The sequence below is a fragment of the Pelophylax lessonae genome (genome assembly GCF_965119305.1).
Source record: "Pelophylax lessonae genome assembly, chromosome: 9".
Lineage (NCBI taxonomy): Eukaryota > Metazoa > Chordata > Amphibia > Anura > Ranidae > Pelophylax > Pelophylax lessonae.
Genome location: NC_138776.1, coordinates 264,834,341 through 264,854,427, shown reverse-complemented (window position 1 = coordinate 264,854,427; position 20,087 = coordinate 264,834,341). Strand labels below are relative to the sequence as shown.

General features: G+C 41.5%; 3 protein-coding genes across 3 annotated transcripts in view; all 3 read left to right on the top strand.

Moving 5' to 3' along the window:
* Positions 1-20,087, top strand: part of LOC309564442 (uncharacterized protein) — a gene marked incomplete at its 3' end in the record, with an annotated part of 317,628 nt that overhangs the window by 157,029 nt on the left and 140,512 nt on the right. The window contains 1 exon segment of the mRNA XM_082269072.1: positions 19,032-19,173. Coding sequence (XP_082125198.1) covers positions 19,032-19,173 — 142 coding nt within the window.
* Positions 12,038-13,450, top strand: LOC309563920 (uncharacterized protein). The gene has a single exon (XM_082268552.1). The coding sequence runs from the start codon at positions 12,112-12,114 to the stop codon at positions 13,447-13,449; it is 1,338 nt and encodes a 445-aa protein (XP_082124678.1). The 5' UTR covers positions 12,038-12,111; the 3' UTR covers position 13,450.
* The window catches only part of LOC309562638 (uncharacterized protein), an 87,564-nt gene continuing 85,207 nt past the window's right edge, over positions 17,731-20,087 (top strand). Inside the window, exon 1 of the mRNA XM_082266894.1 lies at positions 17,731-17,774. The gene's annotated coding sequence lies outside the window, so the exon portion shown is untranslated. The remainder of the gene's footprint in view (positions 17,775-20,087) is intronic.

The window sequence follows — 20,087 nt, the reverse complement described above, 5'->3', positions numbered from 1 at the left end:
GTACTGAGCATGCTCAGTAGGTACAATTCTCAGCTTGTCAGGTATTGAATTTTTACTTTTCTAGTAATAATGTAAAAAAAATGGATAAAAAATTCCAACGAGATTTGAAAATTCCAGTCACATGGCTAAAGTAACGATCCTTCTACTTGTATTAAAGCTTTGTGAATTCAGCCTTTTATGTTGTATTTCAATGATCAGTTTATTTCTCATTCTATAAATATAAAATTATATCAAATTGTTGTTTTTTGTTTTGTTTTTTTATTGCCTGGCTTTGATGTGAGGTATAATCTGTATGTGTAATCATCGATGTATCTAATAGAAGAATGGTCCACAAGGCAGAGGGCAAAATGATGAAGCATAATGCAGGCTGTAGTATTTATATATCACAAAATGATGATGTCATACCTCCAAACCGTCCCGGATTCCACGGGACTGTCCTCGGATTTCAACAAAATCTCACAGAACCTGCTGTCCAACAAAAAATTTGGGCACTTGGCTTGAATAATGAACCTTGCAGGGGCATGCTGGTGCCCAGCACCCAGAATATATGTCCTGTATCCCCCCAGGTCCCCAATATGACAATCATTTATTCTACGGCAGCTGGCATTTTCCCAAAAGAAGAAGAGGAGATTCTGTACAGCATATGAAAGGTCCATCTCTATTCCACAATATAATATTATGTTCCCAACAAATGAGGAGATCCTGTACACCATATGAAAGGTCCATCTCCATTCCTCAATATAACATCATGTTCCCAACAAATGAGGAGGATATACTGTACACCATATGAAAGGTCCATCTCCATTCCTCAATATAACATCAATGTTCCCAACAAATGAGGAGGAGATACTGTACACCATATGAAAGGTCCATCTCCATTCCTCAATATAACGTCATGTTCCCAACCAATGAGGAGGAGATACTGTACTCCATATGAAAGGTCCATCTCCATTCCTCAATATAACGTCATGTTCCCGACAAATGAGGAGGAGACACTGTACACCATATGAAAGGTCCATCTCCATTCCTCAATATAACATCAATGTTCCCAACAAATGAGGAGGAGACACTGTACACCATATGAAAGGTCCATCTCCATTCCTCAATATAACGTCATGTTCCCAACAAATGAGGAGGAGATACTGTACACCATATGAAAGGTCCATCTCCATTCCTCAATATAACGTCATGTTCCTAACAAATGAGGAGGAGATACTGTACACCATATGAAAGGTCCATCTCCATTCCTCAATATAACGTCATGTTCCTAACAAATGAGGTGGAGATACTGTACACCATATGACAGGTCCATCTCCATTCCTCATTATAACGTCATGTCCCCAACAAATGATGAGGAGATACTGTACACCATATGAAAGGTCCATCTCTATTCCTCAATATAACGTCATGTTCCAACAAATGAGGAGGAGATACTGTACACCATATGAAAGGTCCATCTCCATTCCTCAATATAACGTCATGTCCCCAACAAATGAGGAGGAGATACTGTACACCATATGGAAGGTCCATCTCTATTCCTCAATATAACGTCATGTTCCAACAAATGAGGAGGAGATACTGTACACCATATGAAAGGTCCATCTCCATTCCTCAATATAACGTCATGTCCCCAACAAATGAGGAGGAGATACTGTACACCATATGAAAGGTCCATCTCTATTCCTCAATATAACGTCATGTTCCAACAAATGAGGAGGAGATACTGTACACCATATGAAAGGTCCATCTCCATTCCTCAATATAACGTCATGTTCCCAACAAATGAGGAGGAGATACTGTACACCATATGAAAGGTCCATCTCCATTCCTCAATATAACTTCATGTTCCTAACAAATGAGGAGGGGATACTGTACACCATATGACAGGTCCATCTCCATTCCTCATTATAACGTCATGTCCCCAACAAATGATGAGGACATACTGTACACCATATGAAAGGTCCATCTCCATTCCTCAATATAACGTCATGTCCCCAACAAATGAGGAGGAGATACTGTACACCATATGAAAGGTCCATCTCTATTCCTCAATATAACGTCATGTTCCAACAAATGAGGAGGAGATACTGTACACCATATGAAAGGTCCATCTCCATTCCTCAATATAACGTCATGTTCCTAACAAATGAGGTGGAGATACTGTACACCATATGAAAGGTCCATCTCCATTCCTCATTATAACGTCATGTCCCCAACAAATGATGAGGAGATACTGTACACCATATGAAAGGTCCATCTCTATTCCTCAATATAACGTCATGTTCCAACAAATGAGGAGGAGATACTGTACACCATATGAAAGGTCCATCTCCATTCCTCAATATAACGTCATGTCCCCAACAAATGCGGAGGAGATACTGTACACCATATGAAAGGTCCATCTCTATTCCTCAATATAACGTCATGTTCCAACAAATGAGGAGGAGATACTGTACACCATATGAAAGGTCCATCTCCATTCCTCAATATAACGTCATGTCCCCAACAAATGAGGAGGAGATACTGTACACCATATGAAAGGTCCATCTCCATTCCTCAATATAACGTCATGTCCCCAACAAATGAGGAGGAGATACTGTACACCATATGAAAGGTCCATCTCTATTCCTCAATATAACGTCATGTTCCAACAAATGAGGAGGAGATACTGTACACCATATGAAAGGTCCATCTCCATTCCTCAATATAACGTCATGTTCCCAACAAGTGAGGTGAAGGAAAGCACCTGGATAGAGAGATTTTAGAAAGTAGGTCTCTTTTTACAGAGCACAGAGTGTACATTGTCCCCTCACTGGGACATGCAACGAGGACCGCACAATGTATTAATGATCCTTTTTGAAGACTACGTAATGTTTAATGGTTTACTGGAGGTTACTCATTCCTATAATTCAATTCACGTACTTTCAAATACTATACGGTGTGCATTTTCTTTCTATTTTAACGAACACATTTCTCAATTGGGACTGAACCTGTTATCCACAAGACCCATCTGAGTGGAGAAACTGGCACTTAATAGAGTCCATTGTGTTATTACAGATAAAGTGAAGGCTCTGCTCTTTAACTAGTTTGCCTCTTTGTGCGCTTCTGGCACATCAAATGGCTCTGGTACATCCAGTGGCTTTTCTCCTTAACTGGTTAGTGTTTTTGGACAAGTTCGGTACAACCAAAAGGTTGAAATCAGCTCTGGAATGCAGTAGCAGCTTTTTCTGAGCGGGCTCCGGGTTTTACTGTAGAACCACCGGTCACTTTTACCTGACCCTTCATTGCTCCCCCTCGGTGCTTTCCCCTTCTCTTCTGCTTCTCCTGGGAGCCATGGACCTCAATAGTTAACTTCAGCATGGAAATCGCGAGGACATCGCGGAACCATTCCCCGAGAGCCTTTCTAGAGGGATGAACCAGAAGTGCTCAGCTCAGAGCCCTTTCCAGTTCAGAACTGTAAAAATCATGGCAACGAAGCCAGGTGAAGAGCTGATCCAGCACACTCCTGTGCTTGGTCTGCTGAAGCAGAGGGCAAGGGACACATTGTGGGTTTAGTAGATTTCGGCAGTCTCCATAAACAGAACCTGTCACCTGGTCAGAGCTATTACATGGATCCTTGTTAGCCCCTTTGTACCACCAATAAAATGTAATTAAAAAACAAAGTATGATAATATAAGTAACCACTTCCCGCCAAAGGGCGTCATGTGACCTCCTAGACCAGTGATTGCTAACCTTGGAACTCCAGATGTTCTGGAACTATATTTCCCATGATGCTCATGCACTCTGCAGTGTAGCTGAGCATCATGGGAAATGTAGTTTCAAAACATCTGGGGTACCAATGTTCCCCATCACTGTCCTAGACTTTGAGTGGGGATATTCTGCATGATGGGTGCAGCTGCCGGCATCATTCAGATATATTTTTTCTGCCGGCGATTGCCTTCACAGTAAAAACAATCATAGCGGCTGCTCAGCCGCCTAATTGTTTTTACAGGCAGCGAGAGGGGATGTCCCCCCCCACCTCACTTTGGTGGTTCTACCGGCTCACCCGTGCGATCAGAGAGCCGGAGAACGAATCGGCTGGCGGCGCCTATTTACCATAGAGCCGACTGAGGATCAGATGGTCCCCGGTCATCACTATGGCCTGCGGAGGCCGAGCGCGGCGTTATGACGTCATGTTCTGAAAATGTAAACACGGCCGTGTTTTTAGCTGGAAAGGAGGAGATTGCTTTTTATTTTTTTTTATCTCAGTCTTTCCAGCCTAGAAGAGAGATGTGGGGTCCTCTAGACCCCACATCTCTCCTAAAAGAGGACCTGTCATGCCCTATTCCTATTATAAGGGATGTTTACATTCCTTGTAATAGGAATAAAATTGCTTTTTATTTTATCTCAGTCTTTCCAGCCTATAAGAGAGATGTGGAGTCCTCTAGACCCCAGATCTCTCCATAAAGAGGACCTGTCATGCCCTATTCCTATTATAAGGGATGTTTACATTCCTTGTAATAGGAATAAGATTGCTTTTTATTTTTATTTTTTATCCCAGTTTTTCCAGCCTAGAAGAGAGATGTGGGGACCTCTAGACCCCACATCTCTCCTAAAAGAGGACCCGTCATGCCCTATTCCTATTATAAGGGATGTCTACATTCCTTGTAATAGGAATAAGATTGCTTTTTTTTTTTTTTTTTTTTTATCTCAGTCTTTCCAGCCTAGAAGAGAGATGTGGGGTCCTCTAGACCCCATATCTCTCCATAAAAAGGACCTGTCATGCCCTATATCCCATTTGTAATAGGAATAAAAGTGAAAAAATAATAATTAAAGGGAAAGTGTAAAACTAAAAAAAAAAAAGTAAAATAAACAATAAAAAGAAACGTAAAGCCCCCCTGTCCCCGCGTGCTCGCAAGCAGAATCGAAAGCATATGTATGTCGCACCAGCATATGTAAATGGTGTTCAACCCACACATGTGAGGTATCGCCACGAACGTTAGAGCGAACGCAATAATTCTAGCACATGACCTCCTCTGTAACTCTAAACTGGTAACCTGTAAAAACGTTTAAAGCGTGTCGCCTATGAGGATTTTTTAGTATCGAAGTTTGGCGCCATTCAAGGAGTGTGCACAATTTTAAAGCGTGACATATCAGGTATCTATTTACTTGGCTTAACATCATCTTTCACATTATACAAAAAAAATTGGGCTAACTAGTGTTTTTTTTTTTTTAATTCATTCAACAGTTTTCTTTTTCCAAAAAAAACGCATTCGAAAAATTGCTGTGCAAATACCGTGTGACATAAAAAGTTGCAACGGCCGCCATTTTATTCCCAAGGGTCTCTGCTAAAAATATATAATGTTTGGGGGTTCTGAGTAATTTTCTAGCAAACAATGATGACTTTTACATATGGGAGAGGAGTGCCAGAATTGGTTTGGGCTGCAATTGGTTTAAAATAATCAATGTAAATGCACCCCTGTCACCCCTCCCATACACGAACATAAACATGGACGTCAAATGCATGTGTATGTAAACGGCGATTTCGCCACGCGTCTTAGATTTTCCCGCGAGTAATATTTCCAGGTACCTTATTTTCAGTTAACTCTAAACTGATGCAACCGTGCAACATAAAAAAATGCAAATACCGCCATTGTATTTTAGAGGAACTCTGCTTTCAGAAAACATAACAATGTGGAGGAATTAATATTTTATATATTATTATTAATATTATTTATTTATTATTAATGTTATTTATTTATTATTAATGTTATTTTTATTTTGCATTTGTAATATTTCCAGCCCAAAATGCATATTTTAAAAGTGCAAACAAACAAAAAAAAAGGTCTAGAGCGATATGAGACACATCAGTATCCTGCAGATACTGCACGTAAAAATAAAAATAAAATATTTAATATTGATTCAGTTTTATCTGAAGTATAATGAGTGAATGCTAATGTATGAAATATAACCGAACAAGGAGGGCAAAATATTAATAGTGTAGGATGCAATCATTAAAGTCACCACAAGATGGCAATATCACTTATTGCAAACGGAAAGCTCAGACAGGAAGTGATGTGATGAAGGAACAGGAAGTGACGCCAGTAAAAGACACGGTGTTATATAAGGTAAAGACGGGAAGTTTGTAATGAAAAAGAACGAGGTAGAGAGGAGACATCGCTGGATTACAGAGAGGAGGTAATAAGATATTATTTTCTATTTACACCCAGTAACCCCCCCCGTCATGTCCGTCCTCTTCCTCCATAGTCATTGTGACGTCTTTTATCTCCAACATCCACTACTCCACACATATCACATCCTGTATATTGGAGTTATTTTATAATATGTGTCCCGATACATCCTAAATATAGAACCATTTATCCAACTGTCCATCCAGAGCCTCTGGTTTATAGACCGGATACATCCTAAATATAGAAACATTTATCCAACTGTCCATCCAGAGCCTCTGGTTTATAGACCGGATTCATCCTAAATATAGAACAATTTATCCAACTGTCCATCCAAAGCCTCTGGTTTATAGACCAGATACATCCTAAATATAGAACCATTTATCCAACTGTCCATCCAGAGCCTCTGGTTTATAGACCAGATACATCCTAAATATAGAACCATTGATCCAACTGTCTATCCAGAGCCTCTGGTTTATAGACCGGATTCATCCTAAATATAGAACCATTTATCCAACTGTCCATCCAAAGCCTCTGGTTTATAGACCAGATGCATCCTAAATATAGAACCATTTATCCAACTGTCCATCCAGAGCCTCTGGTTTATAGACCGGATAAATCCTAAATATAGAACCATTTATCCAACTGCCCATCCAGAGCCTCTGGTTTATAGACCAGATACATCCTAAATATAGAACCATGTATCCAACTGTCCATCCAGAGCCTCTGGTTTATAGACCAGATACATCCTAAATATAGAACCATTTATCCAACTGTCCATCCAGAGCCTCTGGTTTATAGACCAGATACATCCTAAATATAGAACCATTGATCTAACTGTCCATCCAAAGCCTCTGGTTTATAGACCGGATACATCCTAAATATAGAACCATTTACCCAACTGTCCATCCAAAGCCTCTGGTTTATAGACTGGATACATCCTAAATATAGATCCATTTATCCAACTGTCCATCCAGAGCCTCTGGTTTATAGACTGGATACATCCTAAATATAGAGCCATTTATCCAACTGTCCATCCAGAGCTTCTGGTTTATAGACCAGATACATCCTAAATATAGAACCATTTATCCAACCGTCCATCCAGAGCCTCTGGTTTATAGACTGGATACATCCTAAATATAGAACCATTTATCCAACTGTCCATCCAGAGCCTCTGGTTTATAAACTGGATACATCCTAAATATAGAACCATTTATCCAACTGTCCATCCAGAGCCTCTGGTTTATAGACCAGATACATCCTAAATATAGAACCATTTATCCAACTGTCCATCCAGAGCTTCTGGTTTATAGACCAGATACATCCTAAATATAGAACCATTTATCCAACCGTCCATCCAGAGCCTCTGGTTTATAGACTGGATACATCCTAAATATAGAACCATTTATCCAACTGTCCATCCAGAGCCTCTGGTTTATAGACCAGATACATCCTAAATATAGAACCATTTATCCAACTGTCCATCCAGAGCCTCTGGTTTATAGACCAGATACATCCTAAATATAGAACCATTTATCCAACTGTCCATCCAGAGCCTCTGGTTTATAGACCAGATACATCCTAAATATAGAACCATTTATCCAACTGTCCATCCAGAGCCTCTGGTTTATAGACCAGATACATCCTAAATATAGAACCATTTATCCAACTGTCCATCCAGAGCCTCTGGTTTATAGACCAGATACATCCTAAATATAGAACCATTTATCCAACTGTCCATCCAGAGCCTCTGGTTTATAGACCAGATACATCCTAAATATAGAACCATTGATCTAACTGTCCATCCAAAGCCTCTGGTTTATAGACCGGATACATCCTAAATATAGAACCATTTATCCAACTGTCCATCCAGAGCCTCTGGTTTATAGACCGGATACATCCTAAATATGGAACCATTTATCCAACTGTCCATCCAAAGCCTCTGGTTTATAGACCGGATACATCCTAAATATAGAACCATTTACCCAACTGTCCATCCAAAGCCTCTGGTTTATAGACTGGATACATCCTAAATATAGATCCATTTATCCAACTGTCCATCCAGAGCCTCTGGTTTATAGACTGGATACATCCTAAATATAGAGCCATTTATCCAACTGTCCATCCAGAGCTTCTGGTTTATAGACCAGATACATCCTAAATATAGAACCATTTATCCAACCGTCCATCCAGAGCCTCTGGTTTATAGACTGGATACATCCTAAATATAGAACCATTTATCCAACTGTCCATCCAGAGCCTCTGGTTTATAAACTGGATACATCCTAAATATAGAACCATTTATCCAACTGTCCATCCAGAGCCTCTGGTTTATAGACCAGATACATCCTAAATATAGAACCATTTATCCAACTGTCCATCCAGAGCTTCTGGTTTATAGACCAGATACATCCTAAATATAGAACCATTTATCCAACCGTCCATCCAGAGCCTCTGGTTTATAGACTGGATACATCCTAAATATAGAACCATTTATCCAACTGTCCATCCAGAGCCTCTGGTTTATAGACCAGATACATCCTAAATATAGAACCATTTATCCAACTGTCCATCCAGAGCCTCTGGTTTATAGACCGGATACATCCTAAATATAGAACCATTTATCCAACTGTCCATCCAGAGCCTCTGATTTATAGACCGGATACATCCTAAATATAGAACCATTTATCCAACTGTCCATCCAGAGCCTCTGGTTTATAAACTGGATACATCCTAAATATAGAACCATTTATCCAACTGTCCATCCAGAGCCTCTGGTTTATAGACCAGATACATCCTAAATATAGAACCATTTATCCAACTGTCCATCCAGAGCCTCTGGTTTATAGACCAGATACATCCTAAATATAGAACCATTTATCCAACTGTCCATCCAGAGCCTCTGGTTTATAGACCAGATACATCCTAAATATAGAACCATTTATCCAACTGTCCATCCAGAGCCTCTGGTTTATAGACCAGATACATCCTAAATATAGAACCATTTATCCAACTGTCCATCCAGAGCCTCTGGTTTATAGACCAGATACATCCTAAATATAGAACCATTTATCCAACTGTCCATCCAGAGCCTCTGGTTTATAGACCAGATACATCCTAAATATAGAACCATTTATCCAACTGTCCATCCAGAGCCTCTGGTTTATAGACCAGATACATCCTAAATATAGAACCATTTATCCAACTGTCCATCCAGAGCCTCTGGTTTATAGACCAGATACATCCTAAATATAGAACCATTTATCCAACTGTCCATCCAGAGCCTCTGGTTTATAGACCAGATACATCCTAAATATAGAACCATTTATCCAACTGTCCATCCAGAGCCTCTGGTTTATAGACCAGATACATCCTAAATATAGAACCATTTATCCAACTGTCCATCCAGAGCCTCTGGTTTATAGACCAGATACATCCTAAATATAGAACCATTTATCTAAATCACAGGACCACATAGATAAGGACCACCATAAAGTGAATGAAAGGATATTATAGAAAATGTTCTAGCTGACCAACTGCATCAGAGTCATTTCTTTCAGGCCAGTCCCGACTCTACTCAGAATGAAAATACATATCTGTTTACAGCATACTTTAATGGACATTAAAGTCCATTAAGTACCATAAACAGTTGGAGGGTAATAAACTTTACCAGGTAAGTGAGGAGGATTCTGGGAGGTCACATGACATCGCTCTTATCTCTATTAATAAAACACAGACCTGACCGGAGAGGTGAGGAGGATTCTGGGAGGTCACATGACATCACTCTTATCTCTAATAATAAAACACAGACCTGACCGGAGAGGTGAGGAGGATTCTGGGAGGTCACATGACATCACTCTTATCTCTATTAATAAAACACAGACCTGACCGGAGAGGAGAGGAGGATCCTGGGAGGTCACATGATATCACTATTCACAAACAAATCATCTCTGTAATAAAATTGACTTAAATGCTGAGGAGGATTCTGGGATTGTACTTAGTGATAATTTAAATGTGCACAGGATAAATTAAGTGAAGAGGAAATCATTGAAGCCTCTATGACCTAAAAATGGTTCCAAACTGTATGAGAAAGTCATCTCGGAGGTCTCCAGGTGTTAGTACTCATGTTGTGAGGATGTTTCTTTTAATCATTTTGTGGTTTTAGGGTGAAGAACACATTGATGTAAAAGCTGAGGTGAAGAAGGAAGAAGAAACGTATGTGACGGGTGATCAGCAATGTACAGAGAAGGATGAGACTATGGATCCCAATAAAATTGAGGATCCTTCTCTGTATATCAGCTCAAGTGAGTAACGAGCAGAAACTGTTCACATTACACTTTTAGGCATGGGTTAACACTAATGCGAATTGGATGTGGGGAAATTACCATGGCAGGAGAGTGTGACCTGCTCTCAATGGAGCCAGTTAGCATACCTCCGTTGCGGCCGCGGAGCGCACTCGAAAAGGTTCCTGTGCGTCTTTGGCTCAGTTTCAGGTCTGAATACAGGTAAAAATTCGGACCTGATTCGCACCTGGAACAGTGAACAGGGACGCACCGGACCCCAGGCACAAACCTGCTGCCGCATCAGTGTGAACCCAGGCTCAAGTTCAAGGCCTCAAATGTTGCTTTAATCCAAAGCCATCCTTCTTGAGAACCAGTTATCACCCCAGGGCTGACTTGCCAAGAACCACAGTTTGTCACCACCAAAGGAACGACCAGAGCCAATGGGCGGATGAACATGGAAAATCCGACCACTTGGTTTGCTTATTTTGTAATCCATGAAGGACTAGAGTTTAAAGCAAGGCCTTCCTGAGAGGCCCATCTCCATTCCTCAATAAAACGTGAAGTTCTCAACAAGTGAGGTGGAGAAACTTTACACTATCTGAAAGGTCCATCTCCTTTCTTCAATATAACGTCATGTTCCCAAAAAATGAGGAGGAGATACTGTACACCACATATGTCAAACACAAGGCCCGCTGGCCAAATCCAGCCCTCCAGACAATTCCATGTGGCCCTCGCACTTCTAGAGCTCCAGCCCTCCTTTGGGCCTCCTCAAAGACCCTGCAGTTTCTGCTTCCCAGCTCAGACTCCAGCTTCTTCTCAGCAGCAACACAGGGTAAGGGGGTGAACTTTGATGTAAGGGAGGGTAGGGCGGACCCTTGACATATGATGTAAGGGGGGTGGGATACTCTGGACATCTAGTATTACAGATACAACCGGCCCTTTAAGGGCAATTATAATGCGGATGCGGCCCTCGGTGAAGTTGAGTTTGACACCCCTGCTGTACACCATATGAAAGGTCCATCTCCATTCCTCAATATAACGTCATGTTCCCAACCAATGAGGAGGAGATACTGTACACCATATGAAAGGTCCATCTCCATTCCTCAATATAACGTCATGTTCCCAACAAATGAGGAGGAGATACTGTACACCATATGAAAGGTCCATCTCCATTCCTCAATATAACGTCATGTTCCCAACAAATGAGGAGGAGATACTGTACACCATATGAAAGGTTTGTTTCACCATAACAATGTCCTCAATGCATACATACTGTTGCCTAGTATGGTTTGGATGAACTATCTGGTTTGTATTGGGAAAGTTTAAAATGCTGAACTATATACTGTATATATACGACTCCAGAATACAAGGTGAATAAAAACAAACATAACATGTTTAAAAATTTCCTCCCAACAGATGGAAAGTATTGTTCAGAGATCAATACATGTAAGAGACCTCTTATTAAATCTCCAGGGTGCACTGCGGAAGACAGTGACATTGCACAATCTCCTAGAAAAGTAACATTTTACTGGTTGATAAAACCAATGAATCTTTCTTATCCTGAGGAATCTTCTGAGAAATCCCATACTCTGACTTCAGATGTCCATCTAAGATCAATTTATCCTTCTAATCCTGAGGAATCTTCTACCAAATCCCATACTATGGCTTCAGATGACCATCTAAGATCAATGTATCCTTCTAATCCTGAGGAATCTTCTGATAAAGCCCATACTATGACTTCAGATGTCCATCTAAGATCAATGGATCTTTCCAATTCTGAGGAATCTTCTGATAAACCCCATACTATGACTTCAGATGTCCATCTAAGATCAATGGATCTTTCCAATCCTGAGGAATCTTCTGATAAATCTCATACTATGACTTCAGATGTCCATCTAAGATCAATGGATCTTTCCAATCCTGAGGAATCTTCTGATAAACCCCATACTATGACTTCAGATGTCCATCTAAGATCAATGGATCTTTCCAATCCTGAGGAATCTTCTGATAAACCCCATACTATGACTTCAGATGTCCATCTAAGATCAATGGATTTTTCCAATCCTGAGGAATCTTCTGATAAATCCCATACTATGACTTCAGATGTCCATCTAAGATCAATGGATTTTTCCAATCCTGAGGAATCTTCTGATAAATCTCATACTATGACTTCAGATGTCCATCTAAGATCAATGGATCCTTCTAATACTGAGAAGTCTTCTGATAAATCCCATACTTTGACTGTCCCGTTACATACTTTAGATGTCCATTTAGGTTCTCACAATGCTGACAGATCAACAGATCCATCCGATCCCCAAGAATCCTCTTCAAAGGAAGCTCACATAGAAGTTAGCTCATTGTCTTGTTTGGTGTGCGGGGAGACATTCACTGGGAAAAAAGCACTTCTTAACCACCAGAAATCTCACGAGCGTCCTCATTCATGTTCTGAGTGTGGAAAGTGTTATACTACGAAAGAAATCCTTGTTGTACACCAGAGAATTCACACGGGCGAGCGTCCCTTTTGCTGTTCAGAGTGCGGGAAATGTTTTTCTGATAAAGGAAACCTTCGTAAACACCAGAGGACACATACGGGTGAGCGTCCTTTTTCCTGTTCAGACTGCGGAAAATGTTTTTCTGAAAGTGGAAACTTGCTGAAACACCAGAGACTACATACGGGTGAGCGGCCCTTTCCCTGTTTAGAGTGTGGAAAATGTTTTTATGAGAGACAACACCTTCTTATACACCAGAGAATTCACACGGGGGAGCGTCCCTTTTGCTGTTCAGAGTGCGGGAAATGTTTTTATGAAAAGGGACATTTTCTGAAACACCAGAGAATACATAGGAGTGAGGGTCCCTATTCCTGTTCAGAGTGTGGAAAATGTTTTTCCAGAAAAAAGGAAAGCTTTCGTAAACACCTGAGAATGCATGCGGGTGAGAGTGCAGAAGGCTTTTCCGACCAGACAAACCTTCATAGACATAAAAAAAAGTCACACCAATGACCGTCCAATATGTTACGTTCAAAGTGTGGAAAATATTTTTCCAAGAAAGAACTCCTTGTATACCAGAGAATTCCCTCAGGTGAGTGTCCTTATTCATGTTCAATAAATCTTTGCTCGGAAAGGAGATCTTGGTACTCATCAGAAATGTCACTCAGTTGAGCATCCTTATTCATGTCCAGAGTGCGGGAAATGTTTCATTATCAAAGAAACCCTTGTTTCTCACCAGAAAATTCACTCAGGTCAACATTTCTATGCATGTCCAGAGTGTGGGAAATGTTTCACTCGGAAAAGGGAACTTGTTACTCACCAGAAAAGTCACTTTAATACTTCTACTTGTATTAAAGCTTTGTGAATTCAGACTATTATGTTGTATTTCAATAAATGGTTTGTTTTTCATTGTATAAATATTACAATTCTATCAGACTGTTGTTTTTTGTTCAATTTTTTTATTGTCTGGATTTGATGTGAAGTATAATCTGTGTGGGTAATCGTCGATGTACCCTAATAGAAGAATGGACCACGAAGCAGAAAATGATGAAAAATAATGTAGGCTGCTGTATTTATATATCACAAGGTGGTGATGTCAAATCTCTCAACTGTCCCTGTTTCCACAGGGCTGTCCCCAGATTTTAACAAAATCCCAGAGTTCTGCAGTCCAACAACATATTCAGGCTCTTGGCTTCAATAATGAACCTCTCTGGGGCATGCTGGTTCTCAGCACCCAGATTATGTTCCCTGCATGACCTGAAGAGTTGATAAAGGAATTGGCAGCACTCCAGGTTGAGTCAAAATCCAGATTTGTTGACTGGACATCCAAATATGACAATCGTGACAAGGTAGCTTGACGATTGTCATATTTGGATGTCCAGTCAATAAATCTGGATTTTGACTCAACCTGGAGTGCTGCCAAATCCTTTTCCTTTATCAAGTTTTTACGGAGGCGAGCCGGGGCATGCACCGGTGTGAGTCATCAGGCAATTACACCACCTTGAGCAGTGAGTTCTTGTCTTTTCAATGACCTGAAGAGTGCCCTGGATGCCCGACCACAGATCATCCATTCTACGGCAGACAGCATCTCTCCCCACCGGCTGCCTGTCACAATGATCAGCGCTCAGGGAAATTTCCTGTAGACTCTTCTTTGGCTCTGATGTGTCATAGGGCACCAGGGAAGCCCAGGAAGAAGGACTACCCCCTGATATTGAGCTACACTCATTGTAGGATGTGATGTGGAAGGGGGATGGAAAAATAGGAGTTTTGCTGGGGGGGGGGTAGTCTTGGAGCGGGGGCAATTTGTTCTAGAAGGGGGGGATTCAGGAATAGGCTTTGTTTTGGGAGTAGGATTTGGGGGGGACAGAATGGAGAGGGTTTTTACCAGAGGGGGATAATTGGGGGGATTTTGTTTGAAGGAGTGGTTTTGCTTGGAGGCGTGACTGGGGGGGGGGGAGAGAAAATTTGTACCAGTTTGGATAGGAGGGTTTATGCCAGATTTGTGCTGGGAGGAAGGATTGGAGGGGATTTGTACTAAAAGGAGGAATTTTCGGGGGAGGATAAGTGCTAGAAGGAGTATATTTGCTGGGAGGAGATGGGGGAATTTTGGGGAAGATTTGTGCTGGGAGGGGCCAGAGGGAAGATTAGTGCTGGATTTTTTTAGAAGGGGGAGAGGAAATTTTCATTGAAAGGGTAAATGAGAGAGAACATTGCGAGGGGACTTTAGCCCATTTTGACCCCGACACTGTGTGCTACACATCTCCAACTCCTAATAGAATTTAACCCTCTCATGCTCTTCAGTGGGTGATGCCCAATGGCTTAGAGGAATCATTTATTATGGGGCCTTAAAGGTTTCACCCCTGGGATAGCCCTCTACTAGCTCTTTCCCATCTAGAAGGACCTAAAGGCAGCCCAACCTGGTTTGACCAGGAACCCATGGCATATCAGGCTTGCTAAGGACCCCACATTTAAAACGTACACTGGAAATTCCGTGGGAACTTATCATTAGTCAAGTGCAGCACTCTCCACATAGAAGCTGCAATTAGACAGGGATCCCCCACTCCTGCACAGCCAGGCACACCGAATCTTCACAGGCACGCAAAGTCAGAAAACAGTCTGTAGCTTTGTTTTGTTGTCTTTTACGTGGTTAACAACTTGGATGGGGATAGGGAGGTTATGGGATGCCCATTTGTGTTGCAACAAGAACTTCAGGGACAAACTTCCTATGTACAACGTCTTCCTCCTGCACACACTTGCTCCACTTAGCACAGCTTCTGCCGGTTCATTCCTGAAGGAACTTGACTCCTTGTCAGTTCAGGAATAGCCCATTACACACAGGAACTCACAGTCCCTTAACAATAGCAGATGTGAAGTAAAACAACTTGTAACCTTTCCTTCTGCTTCCTCTGTGGCCACTGATCCCAGCACCACTTTTTCAGGCAATGCCAGCCCACCTGGCTGCAGTTGCATCTTTCACCAGCCCTCCTGGCTGTCTCTCTACACCAGTCCACCCGACTGACTCTTTACCAGCCCACCCAGCTGACTCTCTGGAGATCTCTCAGGGAAAGGTAGAAGACTTAAGCCCACCACTGACTTCAAGGGAGACTTGCCACATGTGGCAGTCTCCCCCCTTTGTTAATCCCCAACAGTGTTGCACTACTCACTCTGTCCTCTCTTTGCTCCATTGCCTCCAGGAAAGCTTACTCCCTTGCATCTTTGGCAGGATCCCCACAGCACCTGAGCAGTCCAAGGCAGGACACCCCCCTCCCCTAGACTAGAGGGTACTCCTCAGGGCCACCGACAGCTTTCTCAACACTGTATCTCTATGTTCCACCCAGCTGCCCCTGCTGGCATGGCTCATAAATATTTAAAGGCTCTGTGCCAGGCTCACTCCCAGGGATTGGCCAGACACCTCTAAATAAGCTGAGCAGCCCCTCCTAGCTTCTGCCCACTATCTTCCAGAACATTCTCCAATACTCTGCAAACAGGGGGAGGCACCAAACAGCTGCTGAGATGAGTCATCCAGCCCCGAACTCCAATAACCCTGACACAAATATAGACTCACGTTTACAGCATGAGTCAGGATATGGTTTGCACTAGAGGGTGCTACAAAAGTATAATGCGGGGCCAAGACTGATGAATATTTTTATATTACTGCACTAATTCAAACAAAAAGGGTTCTGTACATTCAGCCAATACCCAGGTAGTGACATAATAGCTTGCTAATATAGCACAATCAAAGTTGCACAAAAGTCTTTAAAGAGAGACCGGTGCTGTGGCCTACTGGGATAAAGTCCATGTATTCTCAAGCATGAGGTATGCGCCCTCCCCATCCTAACTTCTGTTACCCTCACCCTACTGTCTTTCTCAGCTTCTGAATGAAGAGAGGACCATGTGGCCATCTCCATCCCTCAATATAATGTCATGTTCCCAACAAATGAGGAGGAGATACTGTACACCATATGAAAGGTCCATCTCCATTCTTCAATATAACGTCATGTTCCCAACAAATGAGGAGGAGATACTGTACACCATATGAAAGATCCATCTCCATTCCTCAATATAACGTCATGTTCCCAACAAATGAGGAGGAGATACTGTACACCATATGAAAGGTCCATCTCCATTCTTCAATATAACGTCATGTTCCTAACCAATGAGGAGGAGATACTGTACACCATATGAAAGGTCCATCTCCATTCCTCAATATAACGTCATGTTCCTAACCAATGAGGAGGAGATACTGTACACCATATGGAAAATCCATCTCTATTTTTTACTTTTTTACTATATTATAATGCAGTTAACTGTAATCTGATGCAACCATGCAGCCTAAAATATTGCAAATACCACCATTGCATTTTAGAGGACCTCTGCTTTTAGAAAACATATAATAATCTGGAGGAGTTGATATTTTATATTATATTGTTATTATTTTATATTACATTTGTAATATTTGCAGATTTTAAAAGTGCAAAAAAAAAAAAAAAAAAAAAGCTCTGGAGCCAAAACACATTAGCAGCCTGCAAAATGTTTAAACATACAGATAAAGCACTTATTATTGATTTAGTTTTAACAAAACAATAATGTGCGTGTGTCATAATGTATGAAATATAAATGAAGAATGAGCCACGGGACAGAGAGCAAAATATTAAAACATAACGTAAGAAGCAGTGATTAAAACCACCACAAGATGGTGGTATCACTTACTGTGATGGCATGCTCAGACAGGAAGTGATGTAAGAAAAAGACAAGGCGTTATATAAGGTAAAGACAGGAAGTTCTGGGAGAGAAAAGAACGAGGAGGAGAGGAGACATCGCTGGATTACACAGAGGAGGTAATAAGATATTATTTTATATTTACACCCAGTAACCCCCCCCCCCCCCCGTCATGTTCCGTCCTCATCCTCCATAGTCACTGTGACGTCTTTTATCTCCAACATCCACTACTACACACATATCACATACTGTATATTGGAGTTATTATATAATATGTGTCCCGCTACATCCTAAATATAGAACCATTTATCCAAATTTTATTCCAGAGCCTCTGGTTTATAGACCAGATACATCCTAAATATAGAACCATTTATCCAACTGTCCATCCAGAGCCTCTGGTTTATAGACTGGATACATCCTAAATATAGAGCCATTTATCCAACTGTCCATCCAGAGCCTCTGGTTTATAGACCGGATACATCCTAAATATAGAACCATTTATCCAACTGTCCATCCGTAGCCTCTGGTTTATAGACCACATAAGGATACTGTAGATAAAGACCACCGTCAAGTGAATTAAAGGATATTATGGAAGTTCTAGATGAATGATCTGCACACTGCTATACACGCTACATTACATATTTCTATATTTTGGAACTATTTCAGAACATGTTTAAACTGGCCAACTGATTGTATGAGATAATCATGTCTGACTTTCTCAGGTATTTGTGCTCATGTTTTGAGGATGGTCCTTTCTATCATTTTGTGGTTTTAGGGTAAAGAACTGATAGATCTAAAAGTTGCGGTGAAGAAAGAAGAAGAAGAGACGTATGTGAGGGGTGATCAGCAGTTCAGGGAAGAGGTTGGGATGATGGACAAAGTTAAAGAGGAGGAATCTTCTCCAGACATCAGCACAGGTGAGTGATGGCCACTAAATACAAAATCTGTTTAGGTATATGGATTGATGTTTGAGGATCTGTAGATCCACTTCTACAAGGACGTCATGATGGAGAATCAGCCGCTCCTCACATCACCGGGTAAGAGGAGACTTTATTGTAAAGGAGAGAGCAGTACGGAGGATCCACCTAGATCCCCCATCATCTGATAAACACATAGAAACAATGTATTCAGTCAGTGTGTGTGTTTCCTACAGATGGATCCAGTAATGGGAACCCACCAGAGGGATGTCCCCGTCCTCTGTATTCCCGGGATTCCACACAGGAAGGTCTCACCATCCCTCACCATCATCAGGTAGGTGGAGTTGGAGCATTTACGACTTACAGATTCCAAACTGTATGAGATAATCATCTCTGAGGTCTCCGGTAGATAGTGCTTATGTTTTGAGGATGGTTCTTTTTATCATTTTGTGGTTTTAGGGTGAGAAACTCATTGATATAAAAGCTGAGGTGAAGAAGGAAGAAGAAGAGACGTATGTGACGGGTGATCAGAAATGTAAGAAGGAGGATGAGGCTATGGATCCTATTAAAGAAGAGGATCCTTCTCTGTATATCAGCTCAGGTGAGTAATAAACAGAAACTGAAAGGCCACAAATGTCGCTTTAATCCAAAGCCATCCTTCTTGAGAACCAGTTAGCTACCCAGTGCTGACTTGCCAAGATCCACAAGCAGTTTAACTGAAAGCAAACCTTTACTGCTGGACCAACATGATAAATGTCCAAATCCATTCTTCAGTATAATGTGAACATTTCCAACAAAGAGTTTGAAGGAAAGTCCACCACCATTCCTTACAATAACGAAGACATCAATGTCTTTACAACGTCACTGTGCCATGACTGGTTTCCTTGTTTTGTCCATTTTCAGAATAATTTTGGGTTTTCTGCATTAGTTTTATAATTGTTTGCTGTTTCATGATATGATCCATATCATTCCTCACATCTTCTTGATCCATAACTAGATGTAGATATTGTACACCATCTTAGTGTCTTTAGAACCAATGGTTGGCCTTCCCAGCGTGAAGTTGTCATTCAGTGGCAGTAGCAATATCGCCACCAATTCAATGACCAGAGCCAGAGGGCAAACCTGGCAAATCTGGCCTCTTGGTTTGCTTATTATGTAATGAAAGGAATAGAGATCAAAGCAAAGCCTGCATTGCCCCAAACTCTGACCTCACCCATATGTATACCAGTGCTCCCCAACCTTTTTATCACCGCGGACCGGTCAACATTTGATAATTTTTCTGTGGCCCGCTGAGGGGGGGGGGGGGGAAACGTCAATGCAGAGTGACCAGCGTGCCCCCAATCAATGCAGAGTGCCACAGTGTGCCCCCAATCAATGCAGAGTGCCACAGCATGCCCCCAATCAATGCAGAGTGCAACAGCATGCCCCCAATCAATGCAGAGTGCAACAGCATGCCCCCAATCAATGCAGAGTGCCACAGCGTGACCCCAATCAATGCAGAGTGCCACAGCGTGC